At 33.7% G+C, this 22934-nt stretch overlaps 1 protein-coding gene across 2 annotated transcripts; it reads left to right on the top strand.

Annotated features, from left to right (window-relative positions):
* Positions 1-183: 183 nt before the first annotated feature.
* Positions 184-18850, top strand: LOC110991790 (dual serine/threonine and tyrosine protein kinase). Of its 2 annotated transcripts, none has more exons than XM_022257284.2 (22): positions 184-273; positions 4075-4222; positions 4943-5103; positions 5847-5963; positions 6588-6983; positions 7850-8037; positions 8362-8459; positions 9015-9226; positions 9748-9864; positions 10479-10593; positions 11167-11465; positions 11676-11829; positions 12194-12281; positions 12581-12748; positions 13077-13206; positions 13823-13941; positions 15118-15209; positions 15578-15710; positions 16021-16199; positions 16773-16998; positions 17579-17664; positions 17997-18850. In XM_022257284.2, exons 2-22 carry the CDS (start codon positions 4114-4116, stop codon positions 18221-18223), a joined length of 3414 nt encoding a protein of 1137 aa, XP_022112976.2. In that variant the 5' UTR covers positions 184-273; positions 4075-4113; the 3' UTR covers positions 18224-18850. The 2 variants fall into 2 exon arrangements, with proteins under 2 accessions (XP_022112976.2, XP_022112975.2); XM_022257283.2 differs by lacking the exon at positions 184-273 and adding an exon at positions 701-1041.
* Positions 18851-22934: the final 4084 nt, after the last annotated feature.

Here is a 22934-nt window from a genome sequence, read left to right as displayed (position 1 = left end):
ACTGACTTCAACAAAATGTTGGTACAAGGTAAGATAAGGTTCTTGCTTAAGATTTTAGCGATACGCGCCTAAAAATAGTGTTTGAGCTATTGTCGCCCGCTATTTTTACTGTACGAGAGAACTGGGTCAGATGTACAATGTTTTAGCGCGATGGGTTGTTATCGAGGTGCACTCGTGTTTATTTTTTGTGTACAGATGGCGTCAGTCTGTAGTCAATTAAGTGTTATCGTTATTGGCCCAATAATACGGACAGTAATAGCACAATCCTAATAGGTATGCCATTTTATTATAGAGATGAATTATTATCAAAATAATATCTTTTAAATTTAATGATTGAGCTAATTTTTTTTCCTTATGAAAGATCGCATGCGCAGAAAAGACATATAATTTAAAGATTTAATACCGTGTCATTAAAAGACAATGTAAATACTGCTGCAGATACTTATATACGTAGTAATTATATAAATATATGATATTAATTAAGTTTAGGGTATTCATTATTATGGTTTACCCTTGGTGCTAGGGATATACTTATACTAGTTTTGAATAATTGCGCTTAAAATAGGTACCAAATAACGGCCTTATTGTCTCTGGTTTACGGTCATGTTCTAAATATTAATTATATTTGTTATTATGTACAAGTAAAACAAAAATAATATGTATTTTTAAGTAATTTGTTTTTCTTGTTTGTTTTGAGTACTTTTTCCCGACACGTACGACTATTAATGTAATGTCACTGTTAGCTGCTTGACACCTTGTAGGTCTGAAATGTCAACATGGATAAATAACAGTATACGTCATAAGTCAAAACTCACTGAAGTCATAACAAAAAATACAAATGTTTTTACTTTTTCTTAGTAGACTGTGTATTTCGTTATTTCAGCTTCGAAAAAATTAAATTACTTTATATTTATCTAACAGATTTTTGAGATTATTTACGTAATTTCACCATGCAGTCCATTTGTATCGACTGAGTGTTTAATTTGTAAAGTGAATTTATAGCAATTTGTACCAATTACTATCAATTTATTGCTTTTAAAGGTAAGTTATTGTTTATTTACGTAGCACAGTTATTATAATTAGTATAAACTTGTTTTTTAGCGACGTTACTATTAGTTACTGAGTTTCACTTACAAAAACACAGAAATTATTGTTGCGGAACAAAGTTTCGTAAGTTTGGCGTTGTGACTTGTACCTACCTACTAACAATTTTATTCAAAACTAATAATAAATAGTAATGTTTCGTGCAGTTGTAGAAGGTAACATACATTTATATGTTACGCATACAACTTAATGCAAGCAATTATACTTGCTAAACCCTTTTAAAATTATAGTTATATTTTTTGTTATATAAATCTTATTAAAATTTTATAATTAAACATGTGATTAACGGATTGCCTTATTATGTGAGATCAATTTCAAGTAAAACAATTTCAAATATGTTATTAGCTTATTTGAAAACAGAAATAGATAAATATAACACCTATTACAGGCCCTGTCCTATTGCAGGCTCATTATTATATATCTAATAAATTCCTAATCCCATCATGTAGACTGACTTAAAAAAATCTTTTTAATTTGATCTCATCTTATTACTTTTACTATTTTAAGGAGAAATGACTTAAATGAATTACTAAAATATAATTTACACATTATAGTGAATACATGATACATCATATTCATTTACAAATACATATGGCAAATCCTTTTCTGGATATTTTTTAGTGATAAGAATAAGCATAATTATTAGAAAAAAATAAAATACTTTAAACATGTCATCGTTTTTGTATCTCCAAAGAAGCTTTATTCAGTAACTGCGTGTCCTTAGAGCATGTTTTGCCATGCACCCCATGGGGTCTTCAAGTTAAGGTCGTGCCAATTCTTTAACTGCTAGCCGCACATTTTCCAGCCTTCTTTGCCCTGTTCTATTAGAACACATTATATTGTAAGTATTAAGTATTTCCATCACTGTCTGAAAGTATTAATAAGTACAGATTTCAGATAATACTTTTATGTGGTGTTAAATGTGTAGGAACACAATTCTTATAGAGGAAATGCAGAAACTAATTAGGCCAATCTCAGGGTGGTCATTATACACCACTATTAGGCCGATCACTGTTCCTACAATTGACCTGTGCTGAACATAGATTAATTTGTTCAACTTTTAAAGTTGCTTAGTTATTTAGTGGATACTGGAGATCTAGAAAAACAAATCTACAATATTGTTTCAATACAAGATTTTTTATATGTTTTTATGTAGAACATTATTTGACCAATATAATCTCAATATAGGCTCTTTTGTAACTATAGTTTTTTTATAAGTATTAAAACAAGTACCAGAATAGCAGAGATCAAGGCAGCTTGGTTGACCCACCACCAAGGTTGGCATAGATAACCCTAGCCGGTAGGGCAGTGGCCCTATAAAGTAACTTTACTGTTTATATGGATGGATGTAATTGATACACTGATAATTTGTATATTGCACAATTATTGAGTGTATCTTTATTTTTTAAATTTTGTTATTTTAATGCAACAGATGGTCTTGTCATATTTTAATTTAATATCATAAATTATAGGCAAAAATTGTAGTTAATACACAAAGCATGAATAGTTGATCATAATACATCTAACATTATCTATGATGACCTCACCGTAGAATAAAATCCATCATTGAGTAAATTATAAGCCACTTACTATAAACATTACTGGTTTCACAGCTTAGTACAAAACTGCTCAACTATTTGTAATCTTTCAACCTAGAATACCTGTTTCAATAAGTTTTCACTTTAAGACATTTAGGTAAGTTGGCTAAATCCCATGCATTTTCATAAAATTTTTGCTACTGCATATATAAGTTGGGTGCATCAAGAAAGAAGAATGGTCTAAGAACTCACATTCCAGCTTCATACTTTTTAATGCAAATATCTATCAAAATTTTATTTCTAAAGTAGATACACCTTGGCCTTGGTGTTGATTTCACAATTTAGCGTATCAATGCGTCATTAAAACTCGTAGCAAATTGTGCTCGCAAAACACATCGAAAATTCATACCTATAATAAAATATACATATATGTCGAAATCGACAATAATCGGATACAAATTATAATTGCTAAATAACACCTATATTTCGTTTTCTCTGCCTTATCGAACACGATGTATCTTGTCTATTACACGTATCTAATAAGACTCTCTTTCTATCTCTTTCCAATCATCACCAAAGTTTATAGCTATATAAATATCTTAGAATAGTATAAATCTAATTAGAGAGTGATGTACATTTCCTTTAGGTCCTTAATTAATGATAATGGTTTTATATAATAAGTAGTTTCCTGTTTTCTTATCGCACGGTATATATTTGCATTTATTAGACGCTAGTGTGCATACAATCTTTATTTTATATTACAAGTAGATACTTTACTTTCGTTATATTTTTTTTAATTGTATAAATAAATAAATCAATGCCGCTACAACCTTTTTAGGTCTGGGACTCAGATTTCTGTACCTATTTTATGATCATTTGTTTTTATAATTGGCAAGTAGGTGATCAGCCTTCTGTGCCTGACACACACTGTCGACTTGGGTCTAAGGTAAGCTGGTTTCCTCACCTTTCCTCTTTCACAGTTCGAGCGAATGTTTAATGCGCACATAGAAAGAAAGTTCATTGGTGCACAGCCGGGGATCGAACCTACGACCTCAGGGTTGAGGGTCGCACGCTGAAGCCACTAGGCCAACACTGCTTCTTAAAATTTACATATTTATTTTCCTTACCTTACTTTTGATGTTATTCTACTAAGCGCTAAAATAAGATAAACCTCTTAAGCTAGTTACAATTTTAATCATTATTTTAGTAAGAAAATTAGAAGACCAATAAAAGCATATGTCTTTAAGTGTTTGTCAACCATAGGGATAATCCCTGGGTTCTTACGAACCTGTTGTAATGACGTGATTAGGTTTATTTCTGTTGAGTTTCCTTTAGAATCCAAGTATCGGATTCGAGACAACTGTTGAATTTGTAACTAAAACATTATTGTCTTGAGGATTTCCAAATATAGGATTGATATGTTAATTTTCAGGGTGTTGTGTAGGCGTCGTCAGTGGTCACATGGGTGGTGATGGCAGGAAGTGGATGGCGAAGGAGCGCGGGTCGCCTGCGCACTCTACGCGTTCTGCTCAGAGACACGAACCGCGCCCTGCGAGATGTGAGAGACGTGCTGAATTGTGGTAAGATTTCATTCTATACTACTGCATTATATGTAAGATATCTTAGGTGTAACATTTTGATTGGTTCACATTGGATTAATGAATATGGGTCTACTCGGCGTCGTCTATTACAATATATTTAAAAACATTTCAACTCACCCACGAATTTTAATTAATTTATTTTATTTTTATTTTTACATTTAGGTACAAAAACAGAAAACAGATTGATTACATTCATACAGTTATTACACACTAAACAACATTTGAAAATCTCATATCCAATTATATCTATCTGTACACAGCATTTTACACTAAATTAACTAACCATATGCATTGGAATAAAAAGTACAACATTTTTAATGGTGGCTGTACACACTCGGCGAGAGCCTCTCGCCGCGAGTCTCGATCGAGAGGACCGAGGGAAGAGCGCAGCCTGTACACACTCGTTACGTTATTTGTATTTAAAACACCGTTAATAATGGACGTGGAAACCGCTGCTGTAACACATAATAACCACAATAACCACAGTCATCGAGCAAGTGATTGAACGAGTGTGTACAGGTCGCTCTCGTTTTACTCGCGAGACCTTTTGACTCGTGCGCAAAAAACCGACAGTCGACCGAGAGAGGCGAGACCGACTGCGAGGAAGCGAGGCGAGACGAGAGCTCTACTGTACACTCTCGCCCTCGGCCTGTCTCGGGTTGTCTCGCCGAGTGTGTACAGCTACCATAATATGTGCAGATCCGAATGTGTCATCAACTGTAGAAGATATAACCGAACAATGTTCCCGACCTACGGCGCTGGTTATTCTGGGAAGCAGTCCGGATGCAAAGGCTCGTCTTGTGCATTGCATTCTTGGGAGACGGTTGCTGCCCGACCCACTTCCCAGAGGATGTCGCTGGGTAATACCACTAATTATTAATTCGTGTATTTGTAATTTTAGTCGCAGCTATAAGATTTATCTTACTTATTGTTATTTGTAACTTTTAATTTAATTTTATTTACATTTTTATTAATTTTACTATGCACCTTTACAAAAAGTACATTATGAACCATGGTAACTTTTTTTTTTCTATTTGGTATTTATTACATTCCTTTTCTTTCTTTTGATATTTGTCCGTTATAAAGGTATAAATGTATCGAAATCATACCTGTTTACACCTATCTGCGAAGAAGTGCGACCAGGTGATCATCGGCACCGGTGTTTTGTTTTTAATTTGTATGTAAATTGCCTTCATACAGTCGATATTTTATTTAGTAAGTGAACGAAATGTGTTCCCTAAAATCAATTCAAAATAATTTTACTAAAAATACTAGCGGCCAATTTTTATACGCAACTTCGTAGATATACATTCTGCTTATTATAAATATACATAAAAATTTGGTTTTTAGCAAATAACAGATGAACGCACAAATCCTGCAGACGGATATCGCACTATTAAGAGTTCAATGCTACTTATTCCTAAAAATGTTAATAAAATAAAATAAAAAGTTAAAAAATAACAATAATTGTTAATTATTCAAATCTAGATTTCGTGGGATTTTTGTATCGAAATCATACCTGAATCATAACAGATGACCTCACTAATCCTGCAGCCAGATCTTTCACTATAATCACGTGTTAAATTATAAATGTACATTCCAGTTACGCATTCAGTATGGGTCGAGTACACAAGTGCACCTCACCCTAGGAACAAGTGAGTTCGAGCTGGTAGAAGAATTGGAGTGCAATAGACAGCCATGGGAAACATTACCATTGCAGGTATGCAAATATTAAACATTATGTATTGTAGTAACGATACTGTTGCTTAGCTAATAGCACCATTAGAACCAATCATTTTATTGTTTAGTGTAGGTACAAGTCACCTATTTTACTTAAATGCTATGAATGATAAAGAATATTTCCTCAACGTTTCGGAAGAATAAAACAATATATTTAAGTTAATCAGATTGTAATATGTGCACTAACTGAAGGGTATTATATAACATCAATTGTTTAAAAAAGAACATACTCCTCCATCAAAGGCACACACCCACTAAAATGGGTTTCTATCGGCTGCGATGATTGGTCTTTTTGGTCATCCCGTTGGTTCGTTTGCCCCTCTATCCTATAAAACCTGCCAAATTTGGATGTGCCACTGATTTTTATACTACGGAATTGGGTTTGAATTAGGGAGCGTACAAGTATTACTGTAACGCGCTGTAACGTTATTCTATAATAGTAAAACGTTTCTATACCACCCAGTGACACCTTAAAGTTGCTATTTAAGTCGTGTAAAGTATCGGAAACTTGAAAATAATATTAACAATAACGCATAATTCAATCCCCCCCCCGCATCGTTACACTCCCCCCCCCCTCTAATTTTAATTATAATTTTTGTTCTAGGATATTCTTCGCCAAGACAGTAACGACCTCACAACGATGCTTGAAATCGAACTGAACAATTCCTTTCTCAAAGATGGTCTCCGAATAATCATCCCGCCGGACCTTGAAACCGATTCTGGCCAAACATCCTTACACGATCTGAAGGAGCTCTACGCAGATTTTTATCAAAAACGGGACAGCATTTTACGGAATTACTCCCCGATATACTTGTACGCGCTGGACCGCTATGGAACGAATATCTTCAACGAACCAATTAATAAAATGTCAGTTTCGAGAAGTGACGAGGATTTTTGGGCGACCTTTGATTTGTATAATGTCACGAAAGTTGATGTAGTTAAGAAAATGTATCCAGTTGTTTGGAAGGAGAGCTGTGAGCCGGCGGTTTTTAGTGTCGAGGTGAGATAAATCTAGATCCAAGTTCTTGTAATTTCATTTACTCGTAAAGGTGCCTTTATAGTGTGGAGTATTTAGAGTTTAGACCATATGTTTTCACCACAAAACTAACTAAATTCGATAATTAAAACATGCGGTTTTTTTCTAATGAATCAGTTTGATTGCGCCATTTTCTTTGCAAATAAACGATTTATTGAGTTTTAGTATAATAACTTTTATATTTTCTAGATCTAATAGATGGTTATAGGTATAGCCACCTGTTGTAATTTTTTTGAATGAAGTCACATCAAGGCGTGAATAATTTAGTATTTTTTTTTAATTTTGTGCCATACTGGGTAAGGCTTGTATTAATGTAATTTAGTGCTTTTCAATCGATGAATGTAATGGCGATGGTCAAATTTCCTTCGAATAAGTAAAATCAGTTCGGATAAGTAAAATCAGTTCGGATAAGTAAAATCAGTTCGGATAAGTAAAATCAGTTCGGATAAGTAAAATCAGTTCGGATAAGTAAAATCAGTTCGGATAAGTATCAAATGTGATTAAGTTAATACTAACTAACTACTATTTAGGTACAGGTACATTTTCATTTCTTCACGTGTCCTTTAAATATTATTGCTTTCACTGGCTATATGTTTTAATTGCTTTGTTTTGTTCTATTATATTTATTTCAGGAATTTGGTATCTTTTGTAGATTTGCGCTTCTTGCGCTTACCTTGTCTAAATTGATTTCGCACGATGGTTGCCTGAAAGAGATCGCTCAATAGTGATATGGCCGCCTCCTTTTAAATTTAAATTGTACTAATAATTATGAAACTGTAAATAAATAAATACAATTTTTAATAATAGTAAAACACTTTTAACATTTTCAGAACTGTCTCGATCTTCATCAAATAAAGGAAATCAATCCCAACTCTCAGGTCCTTTTCGTTCTTTTCTCGGACAGTCTGAGTGAAGACCGGCGAATGGAAGTGAATGAAGCGACTGAGTCGACGGAATCGCCGTATAGGAGTGAAGAATTGCCTGAGTCTGACAGAGATTTTTTGAAAAATGGAGTTGCGTGAGTCTTTAATAGTACTCCAAGTCATACATTTTTAAGTCGCTGGCCTTTTTAAGCTATTTAAAAAAAACTAATGATGCTACAACCCATACTAACCCTGTTTCATATTCAATTGGCTTTTTGGGTCTTAGGCAAGCCGGTTACCTCAATGTTGTCTATCACCGTTAGAGCGAATGTTTACATAGACAGAAATTCCATTAGCACAGCCGGGGTCGAACCTACGACCTCAGGAATGAGAGTCGTAAAAAAAAAATACAAAGTTTAATTTCTATAGTAATTCTAATAAATTAAAGATTCTGAATTAATGTAACTCTGATTATACAGTGCCAAAACGTCTTTGAATCGGAAAGCATTAGAAATGCGATCTCAAGAAGAAAAGATAGCGTTCTTGAACGAGTTACTTGATCACTGGGAAGTTGCTTGTAAGTACCTAGTATAGACTTAACTGTATAAACTTAATTTTGAAGTGACACTTCTTTAATCGCGTGAGCTTAAATTTTGAAATTTCAATAAAAAAATATTAAAATGCAATCGTGAGAGCGATTAAGACCAATTAAGAGAGAGAGAGAGTAAGAAAGGCCGGATAAAGCATGAAGTAAATAGTCATGGAGCGAGAGTAGGGAGCAAGCAAGTGAGAAAGATCGAAAGAGAGATTGAGATAGAGCGAACGTCGCATTACGCAGAGTGCCTGGATGGAGTGAAAGGCGGGAGTGTGCTATAGTGAAAATATTCAGAGAGAGAGTAAGGGAGAGAGAAAAAATACACGCCTAATCAAACGAATACATTTTTTATTTTTTTTATTTATCATTAGCACAGTGTGTAAACACTGAATATATATATACAAATACATGGAGAGATCATAAACTGGTCATCTATTGCTTTTACCTTAGTAATAATAATTTAGAAAGAAGTTTCACTTCTGACATACGTGTACTTTGTACGCACGCACTTTTTTTTAATAATACTAATACTTGCAGCAATCTCTGCAAAGCATCGCGCAAAATCGCAATGGATGATTTTAGACGACTTTGATATTTTTAAGAACATAGATAAGACTGAAGTACAGCGTAAGAAAGACCCAGTCGCACGTACAGTGAAAAGCAGAACTGTATTGATAAATAATGTACTCAAGTACGCGACGGAATGCGTACAAAACTGCATATTAGAACACTTCTCGGTTCTAAGTGAGGTAAGTTATAAAAAGGTGTGGACGCGAATTTGATTTGACAAGACGGCACTCTCGTTTGTCAAAAGCCGATACTTTTTGACGTACGGGAGTCGAGACTTAGTATCATTTTTTAATCTGTGGTAACATTTAAAAAATGATACTAAGCGCGAGGTTGGTTTAAGTAAGCATACATTAAAATATTTGTTTACATTGTAAATTGACATTTCGAGTGCAATGTGTATGTGAGTGTTATTACTATCACAAAAATATAAAACACATTTTTGTGATAGTCATCAGTACACTTGCTTCAACGATAGTTGGGCAATTTTTGTTTGTAACGAATAAATAAAAACTTATTAGACTCATTTATAAAATCAGTTCATTATTAGAATGCTACATTATCAACATTATTATTAACAATGTTTATAATAATGTTGATAATGACTTACTAACATGAAAATATGCCTATTAAAGATAGTCCAGAATTATTTCAAAGTTTTAACAGTAATGTGTATATTTCTATACAAATGTATAATTTTCAGATACATGTAAAAGTACTGCAAGAGTTGATATTGTCTTCGTTTGACCTGGCGAGAGAGTTACAGGTGGTGCCTAAGAAGATCCAGTATGTTGCCAAACAGGAACAGTATTTGTATGAAGTGAGTTTATGATATTAAGTACAGTCTAACAAAAATTTAGAATTACTATTATATATAGAAAACAGTTGCATTTTTTCTATTGAAAATTCTATGTATCGGTAACTTGGTATTGAACCTTCTAGTTTAAACTATCTATTTTGTGGAAAATAATTTATGCTTTAGCTTTTTTTTGACGTTCCTATATGAATAAAGATATTTTTGTTTGTTTGTTTGTATACTTTCTGGAAATTAAAAACTTTCACATTAGTATGATGTGTGCTTTAGTTAAAACGGTGCAATGATACAGATCATTACAATAAAGATCTAAATCACATTTAAAATCTGAAATCTTTACATTTTAATGAAAAAATACCAAATATTATTTTTCAAACTGAAAGGCAACTAGGTGATCAGCCTCCAATATCTGACAGACGTTGTCAACCTTTTGGGTCTAAGACATGTCGGTTTCCTCACGATGTTTTCCTTCACCGTTCGAGCAAATGTTAAATGCGCCCATAGAAAGAAAGTCCATTGGTGCAAGCTATGAGAGTCGCACGCTGAAGCCACTAGGCCAACACTGCAGTTGTTGATTGATGGTGCAGATTACTCATAAATTAATAATTTTTTTTTTACAGACTATAAATGCCAAGTTCTCAGAGGGTGACAAGAAACAGGAATTGGTGCAGATAATGCAAGAAGTATTGCAGGATATGAAATATGAAATACACAATATGGATTGGAGTGTTGATGGTAGGAATATTTAAAATAAATTCAATTCTATCATTATTTCAGAAAACAGTTTGATGGGTTTTAAAACTGCAAGCGAGGAAAGGAATCGTGGAAAAAAAATAATTAATATTCTCACGTATTTAGCTAATTAACAATTGCTTGAATCTTAATTGTAGTTCATAAATTTCAATTGTTGACTAATTGTACCAGCTCGCTTTATTATCATTTCTTATTATTCTAAAAACTCGTTAATAAACTTGTAGCATTTTCAGATTATTTATTAATTTCACATATTATTATTTGAAAATTCTCATATTTACATTTCAAATTAGTATTATCTTAAAATTGATTTTTATTTAAACTTTATCGACATTCGCACGTAACCACGATAAACCTGATCGTGTTTGTTTGGTGCGTATGTATGCGTGCACGCAGGTAATCTAGAAGTAGTGCATGCGCCAGTGCCCTTTGTGCCCATATGCTTGACTTTTTAAATAGTACTCCATTTACTTTGCATCTCTTTGATATATATTATTTATATCTCTTTCATACATACAACCAACCCCTATTTCAATGTTATAATCTATATTTTAGATCTCCCGTGCCATCAGGACAGGCAATTCATGATGTCGAATTCAATTTTCTACACACCCAGAAAGACTCCGAATAAAGCAATACGACTGAACCAAATGAATAGGCCACAAAGTAGTACTAGAAATGAAAGCGATTTCGATGAGCCAGATTCGTGCCATTTGGTGGACGAAGACAATGTGAGTTTGTCAGATGGTGAAGAGGCGCTGTCGTACGATAGTTTTAATATCGATGATTACGATATTGTGATGTCTAATGAGGAAAGCTTTGGAGCTAGTCAGAGTTACATCGATTATTTTAAGGTATATAAACGTTGCAATATTTGGTCCTTCGAGCCGGATTATATAATATATTTTAACATGTTTTATCATCTTTAATAAAAAAATCAATCCCTTTATTTTGGATACGCAGATGATGGCTATAGATTTACTTGTAAAAGTTTTCATAATATATTACTTTAATTTCTACATAAAACAAATAAAAAGGTCTTAGTAATAATATTGAATTTTTAGAGTACAAAAGAGCCTCTCAGCGGGACAATACCGATAGCAAATGAATGTGAGTCCCTCCCACTTTCTCCGAGTTTCAGTGGACGAAGCATTGTATCTACTTGTTCTAACACCACCTTATCCACCAAGCAGGCTTCGCTTGACGTGCAAAGGACAGGTATGTTTAATTTCCCTAACCCTAGGTATAGCAAGGCTGTGTACTACTTCTATTTTCTTTAGTTTTTAGTTTTTTTAATAGTTTTTTGGGTAAATAACATATTGTGTAAAACTTACGAAGGTATAACATATTTAAATTTTGTTACAATTACGGTATTCCTTAACATGCCGAGCATGTTGGCGATCGGCCGGTTTTGTTGTAATATTTTTGTTGTTGAAATGAGGTAGAAAACCAGAACGCTAATTGTATTATCTAATTCTAGACACAACATTCATTTTGAAATTTCAAAATATATTTTGAATAACATACAAATAATAAAAATATATGAAGGTGAGTTGATATAATATTTTTATTTTCATTTTAGTCCTGTCAAAACTAAGTCACAAGATAAGTGTGAAGATAGTCAAGTTTGTAGATTGCCTCAAAGACACTTACTTCGGAACTTTGCAGAGGTATGATGTGTATGATGAATTTCAAAATTTGGTTTTTTGTAAAATAGTTAAAGATGCCTTATTCATTGGATAAAATATTGTGTTATAACTAAATTCGGCTAAATGGAATATTTTTAGCCAAGAACTCTTTCGTCTCTTTCAGTCTATTTAATATATATATATATAAATACAAATATGTATATGTCTCATTGTCACATATATTAAATATTTTTGTTTTAAAAATATTGTTTTTTGTATAATTGTGTTATTAATTTTTATCGTGCATTTTAAATAATATGCATTTTCATTACATTTCATAGATGTTTAGAGTCTTTGGAGTCTTGTTGCCGTGAAGAACTAGGTGGCCGTCCAGCGAGTGAAGCAATGCGGCAAGTGGTGTCTGCAGCGGATCGGATCGACTTGCAGCCTTGCGCATCCTTTTGCCTACTGAGGAGTTTATTAGACTCCATTAGAAGACTGTTCTATAGGTCAGTGAACTTGAAAACAGTTGTTCTATTTTAAAAATATATCACATATATACTGTATATATTTCCCCTTGTTTTAAGTAAAAAAATAGCAAGTGGGAATAAAATTAAGATAGCCCCGAATTATGTTGGGTGGCGGTTGTTGTATGTTTGTATGTTGTATGGACGTGAAAGTAATTTTGTTTGGAGCTGGGTAACAACTTGCTTTAATTGTTTTAAAGATGCACTTATAACTATGAGAACGTTAGGGGTAGCAATATGATCCATTTATAGGAGTGATATATTTATTTATTTACGATAATGTTAACTAATTTTTAAATTACATTATCAGATTGCGGGTAGTAGCTGGCGAAGCCGAACCGGCGTGCTGTGCGCTAAGTCCTATTTGGCGACGGCAGGTGGCGCTACACACACTCGCGTCCTTCTCCACGCATAAGCTCGCTCGACTCATCTCCGAACAGGTAATACGTGTCTGAGGTTCAACCTTTCCGTTCTCTTCTATTATGTAAGCAGATTTACTGCAATCCCCCCTCTGTCAGTAATTTATTGTAGGAATTCTCGTAATTACACGTATTCAAGCATATACAACGTTTGGGCCATATGTCTAAATAAGTAAATAATTACTGTTTACGTAATCAACAAATAATAAAATCTAAAATCATTCTTGAACGGCCACTTAAGCAATTGTGGCAGGAGATTTTTTCGGTCTTTTTTCAGAAAAGGATTTTATTATACTCAAACTTACTAAAGTTGTAAATAATTGCTTATATAATACATATCATACAGGTGGTAGGTTTTATATACTTGGGGTCAACCCGAATGCAAAAGCAAAAGTCGAAATGATTGTGCGCTTTGTTACATATATATATATTCCTATACGCGTACGTAATAGATACGTTGACGAATCACGTCCAATTGTCACTAGTCACGTTCACATTTACATAATTATTGGATTATTCTGTTAAAAAATCAAAACATTATTTAAGCCACATGTGCAGAGTGAACAAAGATTAAAACTTCAATAAAAAACTTTGGTGAAAATATAAGTCTTAAATCAAGAATTAATTTGGTTCACAGATCGTGGAGCGTCTGAGCGTCGCCCATGGGAGATACCAAGCGGCGCTGACGTCACTGGACACTGCGCTTGCTGCACGTCTTCATAATACTGAAGACGTCAAACTGACCATTAGAAAGAAGTTAGTTCTCTTGTATTATACATTTATATTCGTTTTCTATATGAAAGTCACTTTATATTATCGCTCAAAATTAATGTTAATTTTCTTCTGACTGTAGTCTAGTTTTAATAAATGAAGTAAAAATTGATTCCAATCAAATTTTTTCAGTCCATGTTCAAGATTTAGTTAAAACAATAACTTTTTCTGGAGAAAATTTAATGGAGGACTTTGAAAAATCCATTGAACAATAAAAACTTAAACCTTATTTGTAGTTCCGCAGGCACCTATTTGACTCAGAGGTGACGCTCATCTTCTTCAACTTCTATACTCAATTCTTTTCCATCCCAAACCTACTTCTTATCTTAAAAATCATTTCAAATTCGCAGGTCCGTCTAACTATATGCGTTCTTCCAATATATGTTTATTGGAAATTCCATCCCACAGCTCATCCTTCACAGGCAATTCATTTAGGATCTCCATCATTAAGTTCTGGAATAGTTTTTTATGCACTTCTTGCACTTTACTCAACATTTTTCCTTTCTTCCTTCCTTGGAAGAAATCGCTTGTTAGCGACAAGGCCGCCCGTCGCATCACTTATAATTTTTATGTATTGTGTTTTTTATATGTAACGGAGTGTGAATAAAAAAAGCTTCGTTGTATTAAAAAGCTTTTTTAATATTTGAAATATATTGTGTCAAATGTGTACATAGACAGACGCAAAGGTTACCAACTAATACTATTTACGACTCGCACTATACAACTTTCAAGACCTATATATCTATATAAGAATGGCAAGACTATCTCATAATTTTTGTATTGTGCGCGTTTTAATTTTTAAATAAATTAGTAATTTGTTCGATATTCGTAATTATTATTAATAGAGCAGTGTTGGACTACTGGCTTCGGCGTGCGACTCTCATCCCTGAGGTCGTAGGTTCGATCCCGGGCTGTGCACCAATGGACTTTCTTTCTTTCTTTCGCATTTAACATTCGCTTGAACGGTAAAAGTGAAACATTGTGGCTTTCGACCCGAGAAGTCGAGGGCGTGCGGCAGGCACAGAAGGCTGATCACCTACTTGCCGATTAGATTAACAAATGATCATGAAATAGATAAATAAAATCGGAGGCCTTATAAAAGGCCTTATAGCGCCATTGATTTATTTTATTAGTAAATATTATGATAAAATCTTCTTTCAGATACGCTCCGCTCTTCGCCCGGTTGTGTCTAGAGAGCACATCAATGTGTGATCTACTTATGTACGGCGTACCGGACCTCGGCCGAGAAATCGGTACGAATTTAACTGTAATTTTATGAATATAATTATTTTTCTTTAAATGAGATGATGCAGTTTACTTTTTCCAACTGGGGCAAAGAGAGATAAAGTTTTGTATGTTATTGTAGGCAATTTATTGTTCTTCTAAGGTTGGTTTGGTTGGTTGCAAAAACACTGTGTAAAACAAAAAATCTTGACGATTAAAAATTATACCGGATAGTTTATTGCCAGTTCTTCTCTTCCGTTCTACGCGCTTGATGTGACAACTGGCAGCAAATGTAAAATTAGAAGCATTTAAATTTTTTTTCTTTTTTGACGTATATAAGTGTACATTGTGTAACCTATATGAATAAATGATTTGTTATGAACGTGGTATACGTTAGGTCGGGGCCAGTACGGTGTGGTATACGCAGTGCGTGGTTCGTGGGCGGGAACGACGCCTGTGGCCGCTAAGTCTGTATTGCCTGCGGACGATAGACACTACCACGAGCTAGCTATGGAGTTTTTCTATATCAGGTAATCCTATTGTATACTTTTAATTGTAATTAGAAAAACTATACAACATTGAATAAATCAATTTTATAATATACTGTCTTAGTGCGATGTATTATAGCCTTGATTAATACATGGACAATTTATTTTTTCATTTTTATTACGCATCGACAGAAATTCTTCAGATTTTCTCGTTCAACCCAACTATTCAGTTTTCCAATATAAGTTTAAATGATAACATTTCCATGTAGGTTTAGTATTTGTTTATAAATGCTAGTAATATATTTTCTATGGTAATGATATAAAAAGCATATTTGAAATATATTTTGCGTAGGAGCATCCCATCCCACCCGCGTATAGTCCGCCTACTGGGGTCCTTGGTACAGCGTGGCGGTGGCGGATGTGTTAGCGTCACATTGGTCACAGAGAGATGGGCTCGCGATCTTCACACTGCCGTAAGATCTGGACTCAGTTTCGCCCAAAGGATGAGAGTTGGCTGTGATATTGTTGAAGGTAGGTTAGCAGTTTAGAATCATAAGGATATTCTTTTTAAAGGCTAAGGAGTTTAACATTTTATGTGTGCGAATTTAACTGTTACTTGGAATTGACTACAATTATTTTTCTCAACTAGGTGAGATGATCTAGTTTATTCCATATGTTATTGTAGGCATGTTGGTGTATTTCCTTCTGAGCAGGAACAAACATATATCCTTTTTACCTGGTGTCGAACACGTTATACTCGGATATTTATTTTAACCGCCTAAATTAGACAATTCCGAGTAAAACCTTTGTGTAAGAAAGTCTAAATTCATGATTTAATCAGTATCTTAAAAAAAACACTACCGGATTGAAGCTATGTACTATGTAAATTTTAAATTTTTCCGACGTTTCGCGTGCTTTATAGCGTGCGTGGTCACCATGTTAATAAAAGACAATACTATATACAACAGAATCTTTTTTCTTATCGTCTTTTATCAATTTTCAATCCCTCATGTCACGTGTTCGAATATTCTGTGCAATTTCCTTTCTATATTTCCGAATGGCTGGTACGAAGAAAAACCTTTGAGAAGATATTCATGGTTTCAGGCATCCGATATCTTCACTCCCTGGGCCTAGTCCATCGTGATATTAAACTCAAGAATGTCCTCTTGAACAACGAGAATAGGGCCGCATTATCTGATCTGGGCTTTTGTGCGGCCGAAGCTTTGGTATCGGGATCTTTGGTGGGCACACCTGTTCATATGGCGCCAGAACTACTGGCCGGAAAATATCAAAGTGCGGTCGATGTGTATGCCTTTGGGATACTCTTCTGGTAAGGAAAAATTATATATTTTTAATTTTTTTTTTAATGTATTTTTTTTGTGGCTTGGACGAAACTCTTGATGTTTATGATTTTACAATTTCAAAATATAGTTGTACTATGGTTTTGATGTGAAACATCTATATCCGCACGTAAAACCGATTTCTGGCATGGCGACGCATGCCGTGGCGACGCGTCACCACGCTATATGATATACAACAGTCTAAATGCAGTAGAAAATTTTACATTAAAAATATTTATTAAATAAACATTATGAAAATAATGTTTATTCAACAAATACTCATCGTTATCTGGAAAAATATCGTAATATTATATTTTATCATTATGACATATTTAGTTCCTATCACAGTCTGTTCTTTTCTGCATATTACTTTTACAAAATAATGTCGATGTTTCACATCTGCCAGGCGTCCCGTGACGGCTCACATTTTTTTTTATATGAAAAGGTATTAATAATCGTAAAGGTTAAGAAATGCTGCATCTATCCATCCATATGTTTTGATTATAAAAAGATGATTTTAATTTTATTGCATTATTTTAGGTTTGTCTTATAATTACATTTTTGTGGCAGGTATCTCTGTGCGGGTAGTATCCGATTGCCGGCTGCTTTTGAGATTTTCCAGAACAAGGAACAGCTATGGAGTAAGGTAAAACGAGGTGAGATCAGATAAATATATACATTTACCTTTCAATACTAAGTATTAATCGTTTAAATTGCTGTTTTTAGAAAGTATAGAGAAAATCATATGGTCCCTACCTATGCCTTCATAAATGATTTAATAATACATGTTATAAAAAGTAAGTCAGTTTAATTGCACTGTTTCAACTAAAGTACTCTTTTGTCTCTTTCTGTCCAATGGCGGTTACGCTATGATGAAAAGAGGTAAATTTGAAATTTTTTTTTAAAGTAAATGAAATTTTAATTAAAAATTCTAATATGCTAAGAAAGTGCCGATGATAGGGCTATCTCATGTAACAATATTTTTCAGGTCTTCGACCGGAACGCCTACCCCAGTTTTCAGACGAATGTTGGGATATTATGCAGTCCTGTTGGGCCACAGAACCCTGCCAAAGAGCCTTATTGGGTGATATACAACCGCGTCTTGAGGCAGTATTACGCACCGCTCTTATCGAAGATCAACCCGGGCCTATATTCACACAACGGACCAGTCTTTCGGAAGACGACAGTCTTAATATGACGGGGCTGGATGATTGATGATTGCCTACAAACTATTGGTAAAATCTGAAAAGGCATTTCAATTTGAAAGATTTTGAGATTTTTTCGGCATTTTTTCCCCTTTCTTGGCCTGCACGGTTTGTTCATCAGCCATGCAAAAAAGTTAGCGTTACCATGGTTACGAAATTGATGTCATTCCCACGGATTTTAATATTTCATGTTTTACAAGAAAATTTATATCGTTTTATCGAAATTGCATTGTTTTGTTTTAATTATAAGCTATCAATATATTGATTGAAACTTTTTAAAATATATATTAAGGCGCTTGATTGGTATAAGAAAGCGATGGATCGTCAATCGAATGAAGCGAAACGCGATACGATTGTATTATTTCAATGTATTCTGTGTTTAATACCGCATATTTTTTTTACGCCATCATCGCTCAAAAGATAACTTAGAAATTCCAATTTTATAATGTAATAGTGTGATACTAATTAGCTTAAAAGGCCGGCAAAGCACTTGCAAGCCTTCTGGTTATGTGCGTGTCCATGGGCGACGGTATCACTTAGCCAGCCTGCCCGTTTATCTCCTATTAAATAAATATTTATTAGTTGTTTTCACCCTTGTAAGAACCGCCACCCTTATTAAGACTTGAGTATTTGTTATATACCGGAGTGTTAATATATATATATATTAACACTCCGGTACTGCTTCCTCTGCCGGAACATAGTAAAATAACTCTGTTCCACATGGGTGAGTTTAAGTGATAAGAATGTCAATGTAACATGTCAATAAAAGTAAAGAATATAAAAATTTTTCAGTGGTGCTAATTTAAAAATAATAATGAAATTATTGTTTAATGAATACATTAGTCTTAAGTGCTTGTTTTAAGGTCTCAGCTAAGATCTGAATGTATGTATATATTGTGTGAAATAATGATTTTTATATAGTTGCTTGTTGTTTATATCTATTAGTATTGCGAAATTATAATTATTATTGTGTCACAATCTATCGTGTCCGATGAAAACCCCCACAAAATGGCCGTAAAGAATTGTAACATTAACACTAGACAATATTTGACTTCGCAGATTACATACAGTCAAATATTGTCTAGGTACGGCTTGTAGCCGTTGGTATCGTACGTATACGTACACGCCAGACAAAAATATTGCCTGTTGTCGCACGTCTGGCACTTTTGATGTGCAAACGGACTATTAAACATCTGTATTTTAAAATTCTAAATACGTAACATTCGAGTTAGATTGAGGCTAACTGTTGAGTTTAAAAGGAAAATTTAACATTTTCAATTTGGTTTAATGAAATTAAGGAAATCCTCCTATTGGAGAATGAATTTTGATCAAGTGATCTCGTGTGATTGTGATTTTTATATGCATTTTATTATATTGTTGGCTTTTTTGTGTTTGTAGGGTAAATGTCGCAGCCAAACTTAATTAGCCGTTCAATTAACAAACTAGTATTTTAACTAAATAGCGCCGTTAGTTAATTAACTAGCGGCCTGAAAGATATTCAGCCGTAGCGTTTGTTAATAGAAATAAACTGGCTGTCATGGTAGAGTCATTATTTGGAAGAATTAAAAAAATGAAATATATGACATAAATATTTATTTTTAAATTAAATTGCTTGACTCAATTCTTATTCTCTCAATTCACATTATTATTGTAATTGTACATGGAAGAGTCCATTGCACTTAATATTTTTCATGAAACCTTGGAAAACACCGAACGCCATATTGACAGTTTCAAGAATTTCGATTCGAGTTTGAGAGTGGCAGGATGAAATTAAATTTAAATTAACGGTCAACATGCTAGGCAAGTAATGAAACGTCATCTTCACACAACACTTGCCTAGCTGTTTGATCAACTGGCTGAGCATCTTTCAGGCCGCTAATTAAACGGCTAGATTGTTAATTAAACTAGTTGGCAGCGATATATTGAGGCGAAAAGATAAGCTTGGGAAGGGACTGAATTCACCAATTCACACTTCAACACATTTGCGATATCTGTAAAGAATGATTTGTTAATTTACACAGCACAGCACTCTAGTCTTCTATTCTTATATATTCAGTGTGATTGTCTAATAAAGTTTTGTTACCGCCATATTGATATAAAATAAAAGTATTTTCAATGGATGGAACTATTCATAAGATTATTTTATTGGCAGTTTTTCTCACTATTTATGTTATGTATTTTGAAATTTTGTTAAAATGTTTGAACAAATTTAACGTTCAAACTTGTTGTTTTATTTTTTTTCTGTAAGCAATAAAACCTATTTTTCATAATAAAATATTTTTCAGATATTTCTTTTATTATTATTCCTTGGTAACAGTTTATATTAAGACAATTACTGTGTATACGATGTGTAATCATATTTATAATTGAAAATAGTTCTTACCTCGGTGTACAGATCTCCCTAGACTTAGTTCAGGGGCTCAAATATCCCCTAAAACAATGTAACTTGCTATTGAATAAATAAATTTTGAATAAACGTTCGCACTGTCTGTATTACTGTCATATATGTATTACATAGCTAGTTTATCAGTTTACTTATCTAACTATATGATAGAAGAAACTATAGGTACATAAATCTATGTATTATCCAGGTAACGTTTTCTTAACAGATTTAGTGATCAGCTCTGAACCGGACGCCGATTTTTGCGTCTTAGACATGCCTAATACTTCTACGTCTTAGACATTACATGTATGTGTTAAGTTAGCATATAGAAAATTCTTTGATACTTAGTCGTGATTCGAACACACGATATCAGCCTAGCCTAGCCTTCGCTGCCATACATTCAATAATCGTAAATATTAACCTACACGTACCGGTCTAAATTAATAACGTCAATACAACTGTAATAACACTTAATTATTACCTGCAAGTAAGCAGAATATAAATTCCATTCGAGGCCAGAAAACAATTGTCTGGCTTTTTATAAACTTGAATAAGAGCTAGGTTTTCATTAAATCTCCCACGAATTTGCATGCATTATTTAGTCTGGCCGGGCGGCGCGGGTGAATCTAAATACGAGTATTATGTAAATATACGCCCTTTCACTGATGTGTGGCTGAACAGAGTTCAGCGAGGAAGCATCCGTCATCAAGTAGGCCACTTGAAATTAAATTTAGGTTTGGAAAAAGTTGTAATTGGGTCTGTTACCAGTATAGCATATACGGTTACCTTAATATTAAATGTACCGAGCTTTGCTATATTGTATAACTAGAAGACATTGAGCGTAAAACTAAAAATATAATGCTCCATGAAATAAAATATAAGAAGCTTTTGCGTGTAAAAGCACACAATAACGTACGTAAAAAATCCAAAACTAAATCTTATTTGCCTCTGAAGTTTGATGGTTAAAACGCATAGCCCGTAGCTACTGGGATTATTTGCGTCAAAACAATAATCGTTTCAGACTTGTAGACACTTAAATCTTAAGTACATCTTCAAAAAGCCAATGAGTGATGGAAAAATGTAATTGCTCCAGGCCCTAGTGGGCGTCTACCAAAACCTTAAACTTAGTAAATTCGGTTAAAATATCTACATTTATGTTATTTGATTTCTTGATACTATCATTGACAGTCGTTGTTTCAGTTAAAATAGAAGACAAAATATGCATATGCATTCTAAATTGTATTCGACATTTGGCGGGAGGGTACACGAAGTAAGTACTTTATGTGTTTTGATAATAAAAGAGATTTGCGCGGCAACTATTCAAAATTGAACCGACCAACGCCTAGTGAGTAAACTGTAGTCATAAATAATTGCAAATTATTGTAATTCGAAAAATGTATTGCTTGAAAATGTTGCAAAATATATCGTTGGATTAGTTTATTTTGCAAAGATAATAATTACAGGATTACAAAACACCGAGTGCGGAGAGTAAAACACAATAATTTCCCTGAGGAAGTTATGACAGCTAATGACAATTTGTGGAATCAAAAATTCTAAGATCTCATGGAGGTCATAAGCCCAAAACCTTACGTGCCAGATACATAAAATACTTAGCTAAATCCTCATATATATTAATCTACCAATTATATATATATACACTGTAACCGGAAGACCTTTATCCATTTAAACAAAGATCAAGGCTCAAACATCGTTATTTAAAAATGTAAGAAAACCTCTAATGGATGACCCGAATTCCAGGGACTCGGGAAACAATCGACCCTCGGTAATAAGATGCGGGTAGTCGGGTCCATTCCCTAATCGCGTTCTACCCGCATGCTCATCTCTTTATTAGCTTAAGCAGACATGTGAAAAACTCTGAATAGATTTCGACTTAAATGAGAAAAACTTTCTTGTGTAATTTACATGCGTTGCTAATAGCTAAATAGTGAAGGAAAAGGACTTAAATTTAATGTATAATATGGAAAAATAAAAGGATTTTTGAAGTGAAACTTCTTTATCGACGCATGGGAGAAATTTTGTAAGAAAAACGTCACGTTTTTCGGTTACGCAGCATGTTGCTTTTTTATCGAAGTTTAGTATCACATTAGAAAATATAAGGTGCCTTGTCCAGACATGTATGCATTTTTTATAGAACAGGAAGCTGCGGGCAGACGATCTGATGCTCAGAAATTGCATCCACTAACATATGCCTGCATATGGCTACTAACACTGCCAGAAGTTAACTAAATTAAATTAAAACAAAAATAAAAATAATTCATGCACGTAATTTATATTAATTAATATCATTCGATATTATAATTTATCAAGTTAGAACGGA

Source organism: Pieris rapae, chromosome 13 (genome assembly GCF_905147795.1).
Source record: "Pieris rapae chromosome 13, ilPieRapa1.1, whole genome shotgun sequence".
NCBI lineage: Eukaryota > Metazoa > Arthropoda > Insecta > Lepidoptera > Pieridae > Pieris > Pieris rapae.
This window is presented reverse-complemented; position numbering and strand designations above follow the sequence as displayed.